The 19249-nt window shown below is 42.9% G+C and overlaps 1 protein-coding gene and 1 long non-coding RNA gene across 9 annotated transcripts in view; one reads left to right on the top strand and one right to left on the bottom strand.

Annotated features, from left to right (window-relative positions):
* Positions 1-2866: 2866 nt before the first annotated feature.
* Positions 2867-19249, bottom strand: part of LOC6524934 — a 31090-nt gene continuing 14707 nt past the window's right edge. For 3 of the 6 annotated variants that reach the window (XM_039370121.1, XM_039370119.1, XM_039370122.1), the window contains 3 exons: positions 13611-13741; positions 6036-8109; positions 2867-5848 (listed from right to left, as the gene is read on the bottom strand). In XM_039370121.1, coding sequence (XP_039226055.1) covers positions 3818-5848; positions 6036-7991 — 3987 coding nt within the window. In that variant the 5' untranslated portion in view covers positions 7992-8109; positions 13611-13741 and the 3' untranslated portion in view covers positions 2867-3817. Of the gene's footprint in view, positions 5849-6035; positions 8110-13610; positions 13742-17482; positions 17612-19249 lie in introns of those variants that run through there. The other 3 variants (XM_039370126.1, XM_002100738.3, XM_039370137.1) reach the window with 3 other exon arrangements.
* On the top strand, positions 13778-17546 carry LOC26534856. 3 transcript variants are annotated; one of them, XR_005559960.1, is made up of 3 exons: positions 13778-15991; positions 16198-16768; positions 17472-17546. It is a non-coding gene; the product is annotated as an uncharacterized LOC26534856 (long non-coding RNA). The 3 variants fall into 3 exon arrangements; XR_005559959.1 differs by having other exon boundaries at positions 13778-15754; positions 15823-16768; XR_001453824.2 differs by having other exon boundaries at positions 14343-15991; positions 16535-16768.

Genomic DNA, 19249 nt, shown 5'->3' on the forward strand with positions numbered 1-19249 from the left:
ATCACACAGGTACACTGCATTCGTGGAGTTGTTCGGGGTCCAACTTTAGCCCCGGCCAAAGGCAATTTCACCGTCTGACCATCGATCCCTTCTGTTTAAGCCGCATGCGGTGCACTATACTATGCCATACAATACCATTCTATACCAAACCATACCATACTATACCAATATGAAAGAAGAAGTTCGGTTGACGATGCTGCCAACGTCAATCGCTGGACTTCAGTTGGGATGTTGGATGTTGGGGCGGTGGAGAACTGCCATCGTATCGAGAGCGTGTAGCAAAATTCGTGCCGTGACCGCCCCTTTCAATTCTGTATTATCAGATTAGCTTTTTTTTTCTTTTTTGTGTGTGTGTGCGGTTGTTGTTGTTGTTGTTGTTCATAAGCCATTTGTTGTTGCAGTTTTTAGTAGTTGGTGCAACAGCAACAGCAGCAGCAGCATCAACGGCTGCTGCACTGCAGTAATGCTATTGACCGCCAGCATTAAATTACGATTGGGAGTCGTGGCAGCCGGCCACAAGATGCCTATGATGCCGATGATGACACTGCTCGTTTACGAGAACTCTGGGGCTGCTGGTATGCGTCTTTGGGGTCTTTGAATGTGAATTAGAGCCGGGTTAACGTTCACTCCACGACAGGTGCACTTAAAGAAGCACTGAGGCCAGACCGTAAAAAAAATACGAAAATACCCACAAACGAACGAAATCGCTATCTGGAAGTGAGGCATATGACCACGGATGAACTTACTGCATCAGATCAATTAGACAGTTTCCAAGGAGTTCTTCAGTGGTTATAGAGCAAAACAATCTGGCCAGATTTTTACTTGCATTAGAGGATATTAATTGGATATTAATGAGATTTAGAAAAAACTATAATATTTTCCTATTTATTTATATGTTCTATATATTTCAGCTGAAGTTCTTAGTAATCACTAATATAACAGTTTATATATTCTATATATTTCAGCTCAAGTTCTTAGTAACCACTAATATAACAGTTTATATATTCTATATATTTCAGTTCAAGTTCTTAGTAACTACTAATGTAACAGTTTAATTTGGAAAATGATACTGAAGAGGTTGCTGATATGTTGAAATTCAATTAAATTAATTTCAGGTGGTACCTTATGTAAATGATAAATTGTGCTGCTATGCATGACATTATAATTATCTTAAATATGCGTATTGACAGTGAGATTAGGCAAAGTTTAAAAAGGTTGAGAAGCATTTAAAAGGAACAACACATTCGCCGTGCCCCCTGTGTGTGTTGGCCGTTTTTGTTGCCATTTGCTGCTTGTTTTCTGCGTGTTCGCTTCGGGCTGAACGATAACATTGTGGCAATTTTATTTACCCACAATCTGTTGTTTTTCCTCATAGAACTCGAGACCGGGGCGCCAAGAGCCAACAGGATAGCCAGGATAGCCAACTGCAGGCCTGGCTAGGAGCTGTAGTTGGAGTTAGAGTTGGAGTTGGAGATGGAGTTGAAGTTGAAGTTGGTTGGAATATAGTCAGTGGCACAGACAGGGACCCAAACCGAGTACGAGTCCAAGTCCGCATACGGGTACGAGTCCTGGCAAACAGGAAGGAAGAGAGCGGATTTCAGCGGAAGGAAACACTAAAATGTTACTTTAAATAAATTGCACCACACCGGAGGCTCGGTTCGGTTTGGTTTGGTTCGGCTCTGCTATTTTCTAGACACAAAAACCTCTCCTTTACTGTCCTCGAAAAAGGGGGAGGTCATTGAAATGTGGCTATATGGCTGTATAGCTGTATAGCTATATGGCTATATGGCTACATGGCGATATGGCTATATGGCCATGCCGATGGCAATGGCGATGGCGATGGCGATGGGGATGGTGATGGTGATGGCAATAGCTAGATGGTGTTACTACCAGTATACTCGTGCCAATGTATTCAGCCTGGGGTTGGTGGGTTTGCCGGGTGTGACATGGCCAACCACACACATGGATTCGGATGGGATGGCACCCATGTGTACTTCTATGTATCTACATATGTCTGTGCATATACTATATCCCTACGTATGTATATATCCATATAATAGATAGGAGCGAGCGCACACCTTCCTAAAAACCCGGACGGACTGCATGTGCAGTATCGTATCTACTGGCGCACCGCACCGCACCGCACTGCATTTATTTATTTGGACACTAACGCCCTCGCAGCCAGGGCAGCAAAATTTACGAGCTTCCCTTAATCGATCTAAAATTAAACGGCTTGCTGGAATCAACCCTTTTTCGTGTGGAGTAAGGCAGCAAAAAACAGCGAACTTCCACTTTCCACCTTCATGCATTTTAGCTATCTGCAATCCTAATTGTTATCAACAATTTGCAATTCTTCTTCCGCAAAACTATCGCTCCAAAGCGCTCAAGTTCATGCGAATTTGCCTTTTTCCTGTGCAATTCGTTTATGTGCCAAATTTATGGCTTGAATGCACATTACATTGTCTAAAAGATACGTGCATAACATTATATATGTATGTGCAGATAATGAAGCAATGTCAAAGTACCATCAATCTTCTTAAACTAGGCTCAGAACAATGGAAAACTTGTTTTTTCTAGAGAAAATTGGATCCATTTATACACAAATTTATTCTTAAAAGCCAAGAAAGTATCTAAAGGAAAACAAACAAAATAAATATCAGTAATAGAATTGCAAAACAATAAACAGGAGATTAACTTAATAGAGAGAATAACCTAAGTATCGGAAAATTCTTATACAAATTGCGTAGCCATAAAAAAATTGTTTTACTTTGTTTTCTTTTTTAAAGCAATAGTTGTCAGTTTTAAAACTATACCCCGATAAATGCATCGCAGAGTGAAGTTCCAATTCCCAAAACACAAACAGAGATTTAAGAATTTTTCAGATATTTTATTGCAAACATATATAGCTTAAATATGAGTTGAAGGTATTTGTCTGGTTACTGTTTCAGAACTAACTAACCGACTACATAATTACTTTAGGATTTGTTTGTAATAAAAAAACAACAAAACGGTTCATATTTCTTATTTTTTTTTTTTTTTGTTTATTATTTTCGATGTTGGATCTTGAGGACTTTGAATGAGTGATCCTAACCCAGCAGTTCGGTAAACGGCAATCTGTAATCAAATTTTGTTCGTTTCCTCATATCAAGCGTTTCGTCGTTGGTTGACTCATATTATTTGCATTTGCATTTGCATTTCCATTGCCATCGTCATATCATCATATACAACACACTTAATATTTCAGTTACAATAAAAAAAAAAAAAAAACGTTACTCACGATACCAGTAGGCGCTGCTTAGAGGCTACTTAACTTACATAATCGAGTATCACTAACAATATGTATCGTTATTTATTTATTTAGTACTTGTTATTTCTTTGCCATTTATAAATTCTCTACAACACGACGTACTTGTACACAAAACATCAGTTTTCATAAGTACAATTTAAAAAAAAAGGGACTCATATATATAGTATATATATGTATATATATATATTGTATGTATATTTATGTATAGAAAAAAAAAATGCTAGTTGATCCATCTAAATATTTTTATTTTAGCATTAGCCTAAGTGAAAGTGTTTTCGTATTTATGAGCGGCAGACGATCTTCGATCTTCGATCCTCGATGTGAGCATGAGCAATGCAATTTCCATATATATAAAAATTAATATATATATATATATATATATAGATGGATGAAGATATAAACCTATCCATAGGGATCTGCATATCTGACTTCCAAAGTGTGTGCGCCGCATGACATGGGGGGCTCTTAGTGATAAAATGCCAACGCCTTGGCATAGTACGAGGTACATGGTCATGATATGCGATCGGGACTTTGCCGCTGGCCCGAATCCTCGGTGATGCCGGTGGCATCGACGGCATGCGCCGGATGTGCACAGTGATCCGGTGATCTGGACTGCGAACGTGATCTCTTCGGCGGTGGCGTTATCGAGTGCTGTGAATTTGAATCGGAGGAGGTGCGTCGACAGAAGGGACTGAGTCCGCCCATTCCGGCGGCAGCGGCGGCTGTATTGCCAGCACTGGCGGCCAGCATGTGGGGCGTCAGTTGGGGGAATCTCGGCATGCGCGGCAGTCCGGCAAAGAGAAGCGGACTCGCTGCGCTGCCGTGGCTCAAAAATAGGCGGGGACTGGGTGGCGAACCATCGCCGGCGATCAACGGATAACCAGCGTGGCCATGTCCAACGGCGAAACGATGCTGCAGTGCCTCGAAACAGAGCGGTACATTCAGTCCATGGGCATGGGCACCGGCGCAAATGCGTGCCAGGATCTCCGCCTGAATGCTGCCCACCGCCGCCGGATTTACTCCACCAACACCACCACCACCACCGCCGCTAGCCGCTGAGCCCACCATCGCCGAGTGATGGAAGCCGCTCTTGTTGTTATTCAAATTGAGACTCATTAGCTCCAGGAGCGGATCGGTTGCGGGCATCACGGGTGCATGGAGTAATCCATGATCATCGCTGGTCGACAGCAGCTTGCGATGCAAATTGAGATTCGAACTGTGACGATCGCGGCTGCGTTTCGAGGGAAATGCGGCATTGCAGCCATCTATATTGCACTTGTGGTGCAGCTTGAGGTGGACGCTCTGGTGGTGCGTCTTGAGATGAAAGTGATTTTGGAATATCTCACCACAGGCGGTGCACTTAAGGGGATTCTCCTTATCGATGGGCACTTCGGGCACCTCCACTTCCGTTTCCGTTTCCGGTTCCGGTTCGGCTTCAGCTTCGGGCTCTGTTTCAGTTTCCGGCTCCGGTTCGCGCTCCTCGAGCGCACTGGCACTCAATCCGTTGCCACTTTCACGGCGCACACTATTGTTAATATTATTATTATTGTTATTATTATTATTGTGATTGGCAGTCTTGTCGCTGGACTCCTCCGCCAGGGACTCATCGCCGCCCATCAGCTCCTGCTTGATGCGCACATAGCGATTCTCATCCGCCTCATAGTTGATCTCCTCCAGGGGCTCCAGTTTGATGGCGGCCGCTGCCCGTGACAGATCCAGTGTGGTGTCCGCCGGCGATGACTCTTCCTGTTCCTCTTCCTCGTTGTCGTCCTCCTTGTCAGCTGGCCTCGTTTCCTGCTCCTCCAGTTTCATTTCTGGCTTGGATGCCGAGCCAACAGGATGTGTTACAGGTTCCTGCTCCAGCTCCCGCTCCCGCTTGCGTTCTTGACCCTGCTGCTGTTCCAGTTCGGCATCGTGATCCTGATCCGGATCCTGTTCCGTCTTAATGCAGAGACCCACCGGCCTGAGATCACCGTAGGGCGTGAGGGGTGGCGATGGTATCGACTTGGTGGACTCGCCCACCTCCGATTCTTTGGCGGATGCGGCGGCCTGCGCGGGCAGACGCACCTTCTTAATGGACAGATCGGCGGCCACATCGTAGTCGATTGAATTCTCGCCCGAATTCTCATCCGATTGCACAGGACATCGGACTGGATTCTGGCTCTTGCGTTTCCGTTTATTGGCCGCCATTTGGGCGAGGGCATGGGCGTGCCCAAGCGAGTGGGCGTGTCCGTGCGAGAGGGCGTGGGCGTGGGCATGGGCGTGGGCATATGTGTGGCACTCCTCAAGGCCGGACTGGACAACCTTGCCCGGACTGGATTGCTCTTTGGTTTGACTCAGGCTGGATACCGCCGATGTGGAGCGCTCGTCGCTCTCCTCGTTCTCATTCTCATTCTCATTATCGTTATCGTTCTCGTGGTCCAGCGGCATGCTATCGATCTCATCGCCAACCACAACGATGCCATCGGGATCATCGTCATCTTCGTCCTCATCGCCGTCAGCCTCGTCGTCATCATCGTCGCCGGCCATGTGGATGCCAACCTGCAAAAGAACAATGGAAAATGTAATTGAATACTTTGTTGAAAACTATAAACAAAGTTATATGTCTAGTCTAAGGCAGACTAATAAGGATTTTAACCGAGCTCTAAGATATCGAAATACTATAACTTATCTGGACAACATGTCGGATGAGTAATATTTATTTACTCAAAAAGATTTTGTAACTTACCTCCAGTATCTCGTCGTCGTCCTCATCCTCAGTGTGCTCGTTCTCCAGCGCCAGCTTACGTCGTTGTCCCTCGAAACGTCCGGCATCCAAGTAGGATCTCTGCAGATAATCCTGTCCGTGCTTCAGCTCCAGGGCACCGACTCCCGCACCAGATCCCGCACCCGAGCCGCCCATCGCATGATGCCGCATATCTGGTGGCGGCGTCAGCAGCGGGAAGCTGCCGAATGGTGCCAGTCCCGCCATGAGACCGTTGGGCGCCTGGAGCAATAGCGGATGCGGTTGCGCACTGCGTCCATCGTGCGGCGAGATTTTGCGTCGCAGATGCGGCGAATGGAGCTTGGGATTCGGATTGGCGCTATGGCGATTCCTCGATCGCCTCGAGCTGAACATCATGCTGCATCCGTCCACCGTGCACTTGTGCATCTCCCTGAGATGCACCGCCGAGAAGTGAATCTTCAGAGCGCCCTTGTCACAAAAGGTCTTCAGACAGACATTGCACTGTACTCGCTTCTTGCCCGTCACCGGATTGATGAACTGGGTGCCCAGATTTGCGGGCATCGAGCCCCATTGCCGCTTGCCACCGCCAACAGATCCTCCATTTCCACCACCCCCACCACCACCACCACCTCCTCCGCCCGGTGAGTGTGGCGTCTTTCGACTCGCCCGCATGTTGGAGGATAAGGCCAGGCGGGTCATACGCTGCGAACTGGACCATGAACCCGAAGCGGATCCCTTATCGCTGCTCCGTTGCTGCTTGCCGCTTGATTCCTCCACGGATCCTGCACCCGAACTGGAGCCCGAACCGGACCCAGAACCTGAGCCAGAACCCGAACCCAAACCCGCCTGATGCTGATACTGGCCAACACCTGATGGCGGCGATGGTGGGGATCGAGAATCGGGCGGCGGTGGAGGCGGCGGCGGTGGCGGTGGCAGGTGATAGGCCATGGCCATTGCATTGAAGAACTGGTTCCGATGCAGGTGGTGCTGATGCTGCTGATGCTGCTGCTGCTGCTGCTGCTGACTGTGGTGATGGTGTTGTCCGAATTCCGTGGGACTCTGCGGCAGCGGCAAGGGACCACCAAAGGCACCCAGCGCCGCCGCCGAGCTGATTTTCCGAAAGTCAAACGGTTGCATGTTCTGCAAATCACTCAGCGGATTCATGGGATTCGGTTCGTGCGTGGGCGTACTGTTGCCCGTTCCAGTGCCCGATCCGGTGCTACTACTATTGTTATTATTATTATTGTTATTATTATTCCTACTTGCCGCCGCCGATAGCTTCTGCTGCAATTGATTCTGCAAATGCAGCTGGGCATGGGCCAGCTGCGAGAAGTGAACGCTCATCGATTGCGCCGACGATTGTGCGTGCGACGATGTCTGCTGGACGCTGCCGGAGGAGCGGGACGGCGACTGGTGACCACCGGCGTTCGCATTCAGGGCGAGGGGATGGCGCAGCGGTAGCGCCAGAGGCAGCGGATGCGGATGCGTATGTGGATGCGGATGCGAATGCGAATGCGAGTGCGGGTGGATGGGATGCGTCGTCAAGGGCAGCGGCGGCAGGGGCGGCGAACTGCGGCGACTGGGGGTCATCACCATTGAAGCGGGTGATGATTCGCGGCTCAGGTGCACGTTCCCTCCACCGGTTGGCAAATGTGGGTGGTGCTGATGGTAGTGGTGGTGGTGATGGTGGTGCTGGTGCTGGTAGGGGAGGTGATGCTGGCTCTGTTGCCTCTCATGACCTTGCAGTGCGTGGCGATAGGAGGCGGTTACTGTGGCGGCGGCGGTGGCGGGCAGGTGGTATAACAACGATGACGATGACGACGTCGACGGTGGTGGTGGCGGTGGCGGAGTAACCGAACCGCCGGCGGCTAAACGATGAACTTCAGAGGCGGCGGCGCGTGGATGCGGTTGCGGATGCGGATGATAGTGCGGCGAATGCTTCTCGTGGCCAATATTCATCAAGCGGCGGCTTAGGAACAACAATTAATCTGTAGACTTTTGACGATACATTGGACTAGATGCGGCATTTAGGTTTCCAGGTGTTGTGGGTGCTGTGCTTTGGACTTCTGTCGATTCGCTGCAAGAAGAGAAAAATGCAAAATATGTATTAAATATTACAATGATGCGTATCGAAATCTCGGAATATTTAACTATACTTTAGTCTTTTATATGTCTACTCCAAAAAACACAATGAAAACCTAACGGAAAATATGGAAAAAGTACAAATTCTTGACAGTAAAAGCGTTTCGTTTTCATTTTGAGAAATCAATCATTTATTAGTAATAATATTTTTGTTTTTAATGCACGGTACTTAAGTGTTATTTATTTCTGTTATTTATTTACTTAATGTCACATTGGTATTCTTATTTGCTGCCAGCAATAGTTTATCTTCAGCATGAAAGTCTGGCAAAAGTCGAGTGCCAAAACGTATATACTTATGTATACTATATTTGTACACTGCCCGTACCTGTGGCATTATAATTTCAATTAATTTCGCCCGAGTTTGTGGTGACCAAGTGTGTGTGGCATTTAAGCGATCTGGGGAGCAGCGTGTCTGAGCGCCTCGCAGCCACATATCTTCGACCATCTCAAACATTGTCAAGGAGTTTCCACCGAAACCGCCTAACGAAGTGGCCACAACTCGATGGAGCGGACCGCGGACCACGGACCACGGACCATCAAGCCATCATGCCGTCATACCATCGGACCTCCCAGACACCACACATCATCCACAACCACACCGTGCATACACGAGTACAGATGATTATTGAAAATAAAAATAAGAATAATGATGTGACAAATTCTGAGTGGTCACTTCACGTCTCTAGAAGGAGTGATGGCAAGGGAGCTGAAGAGTCGTCTTATGGCAGAGGGACACTTGTACACACACACACACACAGAGAGCAGCGGCGTGACATGACAATGTGATAGTGTGTGCAGAAGACGCTCTTCGCGCTGTCGTCTACGGCCACTTGAAGTCCCCATGTCACATTCTTCTGTGCCGGCACCACCACCACACAAGAGCCAGACTGAAGACTCAAGACTGGCGATCTTCGATACGTTACGATACCTTACGATACGATCCTATACAATCCGATACAAAACGATCCAATCTGATGGCGACCCGACTAGATCCGAGTTCGAATTCGTCGCCGAGTTTCCGAAATCGAATTCAAATCGATAGGGAGGCCTGTGATCGTGATATTCAACTCAACTCAACTTAACTCCACTACTACTGCCACTACCACTACCACTAGCACTTCCACTTCCACATCAAGATGAAGATCGAGGCCGAGAGATCGCGATCATTACGCGCGACCTCTTGATGATCCCATGTGATGAGTGCCGTGCCGCTTGCGACGAATACTTAAATATTCAAGAAGGCGGTTCAGCGTGCATGCGAACAAATCCGAAGGATTTGGATTCAAAACAAACAGAATTCAGTTTTTGCAATGATATTGTAATACCAAGCTAAAACTTAAACGTTTTCTGCTTACTCAAAATAGGAATTGCACTCTCTTTCTTCGATGTCGTATTATATATACATTTAACAAATAAATCCAATGGGAAAGAGTAGAAGTAACAAATTCACCCAGGGCGACATGCAATGATATATGGCAAATGACAAATTGTGCGATTAAATGTGTATCAAAAATTGCAGCTATTGAAACTTTCGCTGCTATTATTATTATTTTTTTTCCCCATTTTTTTTTTTTTTTTCATCTCTCGCCTGACTTTGGACAGTGCCATGTGGCATTGGGGAACTTTTGCATGATATATGTCATCTTGGCAAGTCATTTAAATGGTATACAAATTGTTTTTTAATTGCCACCTGTTCGGGCTGCTGTTGTAACGACATTTATTACGATTACGTTTCTGTTCGGTTCGGTTAGGTTCTCTGAGTATGGAACTTTTTTTTTTTTTTTTTTACCGGCATTTAGAACCGGAGATGCACGACGCGGCAGCTTTTAATTGCTTTCAGTTGATATTTAATTTGATATTTTTTTTCTTACTTATTTTGCCTTCTATATTTGTGATTTGACACGTTCCGAATCTGAGAGTTCTGTTCTGAGTTCTCAGTTCTGAGCAAACCAGTTTTACATCGCCATCATATGTATGTTGTGCGAGCTGTGTGTATATGAACCCATCTGCTCTGGGCACTGATTGCATAAAAGTGACAGTTTGCAGCGAGAATTATTGGAGCTTTGTTGTCTGCCTGTAATTGGGGTTCATAGTCCAAAGTAGCTGGACGGCATTTTCATTGTATCTATATTTTAAAGATTGATATGTCAGATATATGTAATCATTATTGTTTCTTTCATTGCTAACCAAAAATGAAGACTATAGAATTGTATGCTATTTAAATAGCATTACAATTAAACATTGCAGTGCATCAGATAAAGAAAGATATATTTTCCAATTGGGGTAAATATGCTTGTTCAAAGATTAATTTGTATTCAATTTTTTGGAATGCATGACGGATGCATACCTTAGTGCTAAGACCTTATTTAAATCTTATTTTGGGATGAATTAAATAAAAAAAGTGGTTAAGTGAGATTTATAAGCCAAATTTGTTACGGATGCCTAACTGAAAGCAAAAAAAAAAACTGCAGCTCAGCCAAATACAGCAATCATATGTTTGTTAGCACCGATCGATGCTGTTGGGCAATTTGTATCCGAAGGTTTCATCGACATTTATGAAGCTCTGGCGAGAAGACAGACGAGAATCTGTCCGAGATGAGAACTCCTTTTAATTTCGTATTTCACATGAAACTCATTTTCGTCTCATAACAAAATTGCCGCTAAGCTGCGAGCTGTTTACTCCGTGTATCCCCCGAAACGAACAAAGGAGAAGAAAAATGGCATTCCAGACACCAATCATGATTATTATTGGCTTTATCGCATAGAATCGGCGGCGGCAGCCGTCATAAGGAACATTTTCTTAACGCATTTCCAAAGTCATAAAGCAGCGGCCGGTCATAAATGCGTGTTAAAGTCGAACAACAGAACGTTTTCTCTTATTATTTCCTCTTTTTTTTTTTTTATTTTTTTGTTGAAATGTCAACCATTAAACATGAAAAAACCGATCCAAAGCGATTCAAGGCGATCGTTCTCACAGATCCAATCCGATCCCACAAGTTTCAACAAAAGAGCCCGAGCCCCATTCCCCGTGACTCTATACACTATTTTGTAAAAATTTATTTATGAAACACATTAAAAGTGTCAACACGGCTTGCCGCACATGAGATATGTTTGGCAAGTTGCCTTCTCTGTCAAAGCCGCTGTTTAAAGCCAACCAACCGCCCTGCCCCTCGATATTTTTTGTCCAGATCCCCAGTAGTATACCCTCCTCCCACCACCAAACCCGAAGACCGAAACCCCAATCCCAATTCGAAACCATGGCACCACTTCAGTTCTGATTATGAACGCCTCTGAATCGCCCCGACTGCTGCCGAACAGGGCTTAACAAAGTGATTCCAACATAAACTTACTACTTTTCTGTTCTCTGTTCTCGTTTATATTTTTTTTATGTTTTTTCCTTTTTTTTTTGGTTTGTTGCTCTTTTTTTTTTTGCTGTTAGTATGCAAATCCCCGGTGGGATCGTTGACGAAAGCCGCTGGGCTGCCCCGCCGGCAAAGATTCACAGGGAGAAGAGCGCCAACATGGAGCAGTGTTCAATGGCAGGACACGAACATGAACATGGATCTGGGACCTAAATCAGGGATTCTGGGGTCCGCAATTGGTACTGCAACATCGGGTTGGGCGACAAATGCGGCATTCGTGCAGAGAAAATATTTATTTTCATGGAATTATAAGTGATAACACTTAAACTCTTGTAATTGCTGGCTTGTTCATCTTTTATTGCATCAACACTTGTGTCTAAATCATCTGAACTTATAGTTTTAGTTACAAATAATATGGTTTGTTATGTAGTCAAACTTATTCCACCTAATGCACTAATAGAATTCCACTTTATTATGGGATTGGCAAATGAAAACGGAAACTTCTTGATCGTTGAGCAGGTGAGAAACCAAAATCTAAATTACACTCACAAAAAATGTTTCTCCTAACCTAGCACGTGCCTATAAAAATCAAACCAGGAAGAGAACCAAGACTTAACCTTACACAGAAAGAAATAACACAGTATTGAACACAACAAATTAGGGAAATTTACTAAAATAATTTGGTGCGTGCCACTTGCTCTTGAATTCTAAACAGTATTGCTAATAACTAGAAAAAAAAAGGATTGTGGCGTCTGCATTTTGCATGCACTTTTAAGTACATTTGAATCTACCTACTATTTTCTTACGGTGCATGCTCTGGCGCTACTTGGAACCTCGGCCGACTGTCGCTGCCGATCAGACGTGATGTTTGGGTTTGGGTCGCCTGGCAGGGGTCCGCACTGAATGCTCCCCGGATCTGGTTCCCCGTATCCTCGACCTGATTCAGTCGGCCAGAATGGTCGTAATCCGGGGCTTAGACTGTGTTTTAAGTGGATAGGTCGGTTAGCCCTCAAGCGCAAACACGAAGCCGCATCAACATCATCGGATGGAAAGTGTGATGTTGGGGCTACTGGATCTATTGGGGTTTTCTGACTGCAGCATCTGCTTTTAAACGCTCTTTTTTTTATTTAAGAATTGAGAGCGTTTAAGTGGAAGAATCAGTGGTTTTCAGTTCAATTTAGCGAATTTCAGCTAAAGTTGGGGCTGACAGCCTTTGAGCCTTTTTAATGTGACAAAAAGTTTAGGTATTTTAAAGGATAAAGAAGCTCTCCCGAATTCAAAGGTTTACAAATTTTTCAAATTTAAAAATAATATTTAGTAAATAAAGCAAATTATGCTTGCTAAATAACATTTTTCCAGCAATGGAGTATATTTCAAGATATTTTATCGTTCAAGAGACACTAGTGATCTGCCTGTTTGATTTTTTTTTGTATTTTGTGCTTTTTGTTTATTTACTTATCGGTTTTTTTTTTGTGGGGCGTCACCAAGTTGATGTCCAAACTGCGACTTGAAATGCGGACCATCCAGCCAAGTTGGCACAGGCTATTCAAGCCATCTCATAGGCTTGGCCGTGGCATTTTTGGTTAAAAGAGCCTCTACCGAAAGTACGCCGAACTGATCTCAAGTGAACCACAAAAGCCATTCTTGTTTGTTGCCGGGAGCAAAATCAACGATTGATTGAAGGAAAGGAAAGGCAAGGAGATTTGAGGCTGTGGCCACAAAAACTGTGGCCATAACCATCGAGGCTAAAATAAAAATACAACAACAAAAAAAAAAACTAAAGCTAAAAACTGATGATAAAAACCGAGGCTGAAACCGAGGCGGCGGCGGCTTTGTTCATCTGCTACAAGCATCGCATTTAATGAGATTTATATCAGTTTTTAATAGCTTTGTGACTCTATTGTGCCCGGGCCGTATCTAAAGCAAATCTGGAGTCATCTTGTCGGGGCGATAGAGATATACAAATTAGTCTGCCGAGACATTGTCGAAATAATGGCCTAAAAGTGACCGCTGGTATGAGGAAGTCAAGGAAAGCGAATATCATCTACTCGCATACTGGCATACTGCAACTTACGTCTTTTTGTGGCCGTGAACCGACTTCCTGAAGTGCGTTGTATATGGATATAGATATATTTATATATACAATATATAAATATATAAGTCTTCGGCTTGGTATAGATCGGAGTATAGAGTTCGACGGCAGATCTAAAAGAAAAAACAAAAAAAAAAAGAGAGGAAGGCGATGAAAAACGAGTGGTTAGCTATAGCCGATCACGATCTAACAACAAGTTTTGATGATTTATGCCAACACGTCCGTCAAAATGTCAAATTCTTGGGCACACATCAACAATTCGACACATTTCACACATCGATGCCAAAAACCATATCTCTTCGAGATTGCCGCAATGTTAAAGTCAACGTTATTTGTATGTTTCAGCCCCACCCCACCGCCAGTCCACCGAAAATTGTGTTAATTTAAATCAAATGACAAAATATAATAAACGACCATAAAATTTAATCCGAGTCTTCTCTAAAAAGGTACGAAGAATGTGTCAAGTGATTGAGCACACAAAAGTTGTCCCAATGATCATATAGTCGACTAATGTAGTCACTTTTTGGATAGATAAAAAACCGAAAATTTAAACCATTACAATCATATTGTATGCGTACTTATTCAGAGTAAGTATTACTTTACGAGGCTCACTAGGCGTATACGCAATTATATTTGAATTACGTTACTTTTGCTCATCAGCTGCTATTTTTAACAAAGTTAAATTTCGAATTGAACATTTATTTGAAATCAGAACAAATGCAACCGGAAAAGGTACAAAATGTGGTGTGTAATGTAGAGTGCTTGACATAAAGCATGTCTACGTATGACACAAAAGCGAAAAATGAAAACCAATTAAACAAGCTAATCATTTTATTGTCATTAGCACCGGCAGCAACAACACTTACAATGAAAAAAAAGAAGAAGTCAAATTTAAACGGCTTATTAGCATTACCATTTAGGTGTTATCGTCAGTTATGGCCATTGTGTGTTTGTAAAGAGAAAACCAGTGCCCATGAATGTGCACACTTTGTATATATACCCTCAAAGTACGTAAACAGCATAGCATCTGATACATGTATGTTTCTTCGAATGACTGGAACACGCATTTTATTTATCTAAAAACCTATTATTTTTTTTCAATTTGTTCTTTTTCTTTGTTGTAAAAGTAGGCAGGGTATTCTGTACATCGGCATGCATTCACTTGCTTATCGTGTTTACTTTACTTAAGTCTTGGACAGTTAACAGCTTTAGCTGTGCAAACATTGGGTCAACCTATTAGCGGAATTATCAGCTTCGTACACGTATTATACTTGTGACAGCAGCGCATGTCAACCAGGCAAATCAACATGCTTTAAATATATAACGCAATAGTCTGATAACAGTGTAGCATTGCATCACCTCGCTTTTTGCAGGCCACATTATTTTGAAAAATTCACTTGAGTTGCAGCAAAAAGTAAAACTTTAAAACCTCTTCACTTTCCATTTCGCAATATAAATGTTGCATTTTTTCACAAGCAAACAGCAACCCCGAATTAAAATCACGCAAACATAAAAGTCGCTTATTTTAGGTTTGGAAAAAAAGGAAAAGAAATATATGTATATATAGGCGGAATACCATATAGTTGGGTCGCTGAAGTATTGATTGATTAATGAACTGAATATTTCATGTGTCCGGTGGTGCCTTTTATTTTCCCTTACTGGTGGCATTATCCTTGGCCAGAGCGCAACGTCTGGGTCTTGATCCTTCCGCCCAGCACGACTATTGCTGCCCCGTTGACATTGTAATTGAATCAATAATAAAATCAAAATGTACGACGATGACAATGACACTTGGATTTCGATTTCGATTTCGACTTCAACTCCGACTTTCCGTCTCCGTCTGGACAGAAACCCTTGTTCTCCGTTCTCCGTCCCCCGTGCTCCGTCTTCCGCGTTCCCGTCTGTCTCTGAATCCATGTCCGTGTTCGTTTCGCTGTCCGTGTCATCGTGTCATCATTTCAGCATTTCAGCACAAGGAACGGGAACGGGAATGGCAACGTCACCATCGCCGGCTCTCGAGTGCCGGACCCCCCTTTTTGAAATCCGCTGGGTATAGGTGTAGGCATCGAACTTGGTTTACGATTCGGTCGGGTCAGATCTACTCCATATACATATGTGGGTACACAGTAAGAAATTCGATATGACTCAAATAAAAAAAAATTCGATTGAGAGCTTATTCATATTTGGTCCACAGGCTTAGACTTGTTTACTGATCTGGTACTTGATTGTAATTTATTCAAAAGATTGTGAAAATACTAGAAGACACCAAGAGTTCAGATGGGAACTCAGACTATCACTGGAACACTAAAAGGGTGTATTACATTGGAATTGGAAAGTGCCCAGAGACATTGTGACATCAAGCGGTGAGTAGTGAGCTCTTCTGATATGGTTGTTGTTTGCAGCGCGAACGTCAATGCTCAATCAATGACTTCGACTGGCTGACTGGCTGTCTGACTAGCAGACTTTCCTCGCCGAGTGCATGTGCTTGTGCCTGTGTCTTTCGTTTTAGAATTTGTTATAATGTGTTCGAGTATATACATATTTCATTTCTGAACTGTCTCCCTGACAGCCCACGAACGTTTTGAGTGACGTACAAAACGATGTCGTGTTGTCGTGCCACGGATTCGACTTCGCGTCCGACCAGGTTGACTTTTTGTCGTTTCTCCTCCGCTTTTGGCGTTTAAATATATATGGCATATAGTATATATAGTCTCAGTCGCAGTCGGAGTTGAAGTCGAATCGACCGACGGACATGGCAATGGTGACTTTGACTTGAATGCGCCAAGCGAACGATTTCTCGAGTGGGACGTCAAATCAGCTGAACTTTTCATTAAGGCCTTTTGAAATTTCGGCATTAACCCTTTGGTGAACCGTCCCTGTCACCCTGTCGTTTTATTATTATATAGCCGGTGCTGTTGCAAATGATCAGGGAACCCATTAGCAGTTGATCCGTGCCGTGCCAAACCAAACCGAACCGAACCCACAAACTGAAGAAGCTCCTCGGCAAACGACTTGACTTTGTCAGCCAAATGACAACACGGTATAAATCACAATAATATGTTCTATGTCAGAAGTATGGCAAATCTGGCGGGCTTTCGACCACAATCAGGATCTCTATATAGAAACAAAATTGGCAGAAGGTAATCCAAACTGGTGATCTGAGAGGATACGGCGCTCCTTATTAAAGTCACCTAATCTGTTGGCAATAGCCAATAATATAGCCTATAACATAAATATAATAGCCTATAACATAAATATAATAGCCTATAACATAAATATAATAGCCTGCATATTCACTCATACCTGAGTGTCTTAACCTAATCATAATATAATAATAATAATAAAAACTTAATTATATAAAACATAATCATAACAAACTTAACCGTATAAAACTTATCATATAAGATATTTTGAGAATATATATAATAATATAATAATATAATATAATATAATATAATATAATATAATATAATATAATAGAATATAATATAATAATATAATAATATAATAATATAATAATATAATAAATAATAAAATAATATAATAATATAATAATATAATAATATAATAATATAATAATATAATAATATAATAATATAATAATATAATAATATAATAATATAATAATATAATAATATAATAATATAATAATATAATAATATAATAATATAATAATATAATAATATAATAATATAATAATATAATAATATAATAATATAATAATATAATAATATAATAATATAATAATATAATAATATAATAATATAATAATATAATAATATAATAATATAATAATATAATAATATAATAATATAATAATATAATAATAATTTACCTCCTAAGTGTGGACATACCTAGCCAGGTCCATGATGCACTGCATCCAGAATGACGACGGGATACCCACATGGCCTCTGGAACCACTATCACACACACCCACACTACTACTTTTTCTATCACATCATAACTTCCGGTCGACTGATCTATGAGCTGTGAGAGCGGCTATCCCATGAGGATTGAGTCAGAACTGGTTGGGAATTATAAGTATTGGTGGACGAAATTTTTGTTACATTACATTTATTATGTAAATTAAGTAAATTACAATGTATACAAAATAACTTTTGATATGTTTAATGTTTTGCGTTGAATGTTACCTATGTTTCAATGTTGCAAATTCATTGTTGCACATTCAATGCTGCAAATTCAATGTAAAATGTTTTTTTTTTGTCTTTCAAACACCTTGAGATATGCAAATATCTGTGTCAAATATTTTTACATTGTTCTTGATCAATTTGAGTTAAACTTAATTTTGTATGTGACTACGAGGATATTTAAAATGTAATCCTTGCTAGCCAAGAGTTCAATCTCAACCAACTTAATGATACCATTTCATTATCAGCTTACGTCTGACTTCCAACTCTTTTGTCAACACTGGTCCCGAGGCTATCAGGGGAAAAGCGACCAGGACAGGGTCTGGAAATGGGACTGCAATTGGGGACCTGGCATTGGCCTGTGCGCGTTTGTTTTTTTTGTTTTTCTGCCAGGTTTTTTTTTATTTTTTGAAAGGCAGCCGTCATGGCGGTGTCAGTAGTTTTGCCGGCCGGCCGGGCGAACAGAGCCGAGCCGAGTTTTGCTGAGCGGAGCTGAGTCGAGCTGAGTCGAGCGACCAGGCCTCATACTGGCAGACAGTCAGTCAGCCAGTCAGTCAGCCAAGTCAGCGATTCACAAAGGAAACACTTGAGAAGTGAACATGTTAACGGGAGAAATAGTTCGTCGCCTCCTCCAATCCAAAACCGAGGCCGCAAAGGAGCCGGCATGGGATGGTATTCAGCATGGAGTATGGAGTATGGAGTATGGAGTATGGAGTATGCAGTATGCTATATATGCTATATGGTATGGGTATATGTGCGGCCATATATGGTGGTGCTTTTATAATGCTGCAGGTGAGGAAGAAGGTGCATTGTGTCGCCCGAACCCGTACCTCAAAACTCAAACCCGAAGCCAAAAACACTTGCGAGAGTCACTCGAGAGCTGTCAATCCGAAAAAGCTGAAATAAAAACAACAAAAAAATGAGGAAAAACGCCAGCGAATAAGGTAAATACAAATGGGCGGCAGACGACGTCGGCGAGAAGGCAAAAAAAAAAAAAAAAAAAATAAACACACAAGCCGAAAAAGTCAAGGGTAGCGTCAAGTCGAGTGGAGTCAAAAGGCCCAGTTCCCAGTTACCACACTTCTCAGTCCTCAGTTCTCAGTTCTCGGTTCTCAATCCTCGCTACTCAGTCCCCCAATCATCCAGTCCCATTCCCATTCCCATTCCGAATCCCAATCCTCATTGCCCAGAGTTCCCATTTTCGATCCGAAGCTGGATCTGCTGGACACACTCGTAGCTGGATCGCTGGATCGCTGGATCGGTGGATCGGTGGATCGCGGCGCAACGTTATTAGCTCTCGTACCAGTTTTCATCCAGGGGCGTTCCGCTCGGAGGGCATTAAATGATTATCTGGCTCTGTCATGCCACTGAGATCGGTCTCGAAAATTATGCGAATTTCATACTTTAGGGGGCATGTTCTCCTTGTTTCTGTCTGGTCTGTCTCTTGTGTTTATGTTATTTCTCGTCTCTACC

This window comes from Drosophila yakuba, chromosome X (genome assembly GCF_016746365.2).
Source record: "Drosophila yakuba strain Tai18E2 chromosome X, Prin_Dyak_Tai18E2_2.1, whole genome shotgun sequence".
NCBI classification, from domain to species: domain Eukaryota; kingdom Metazoa; phylum Arthropoda; class Insecta; order Diptera; family Drosophilidae; genus Drosophila; species Drosophila yakuba.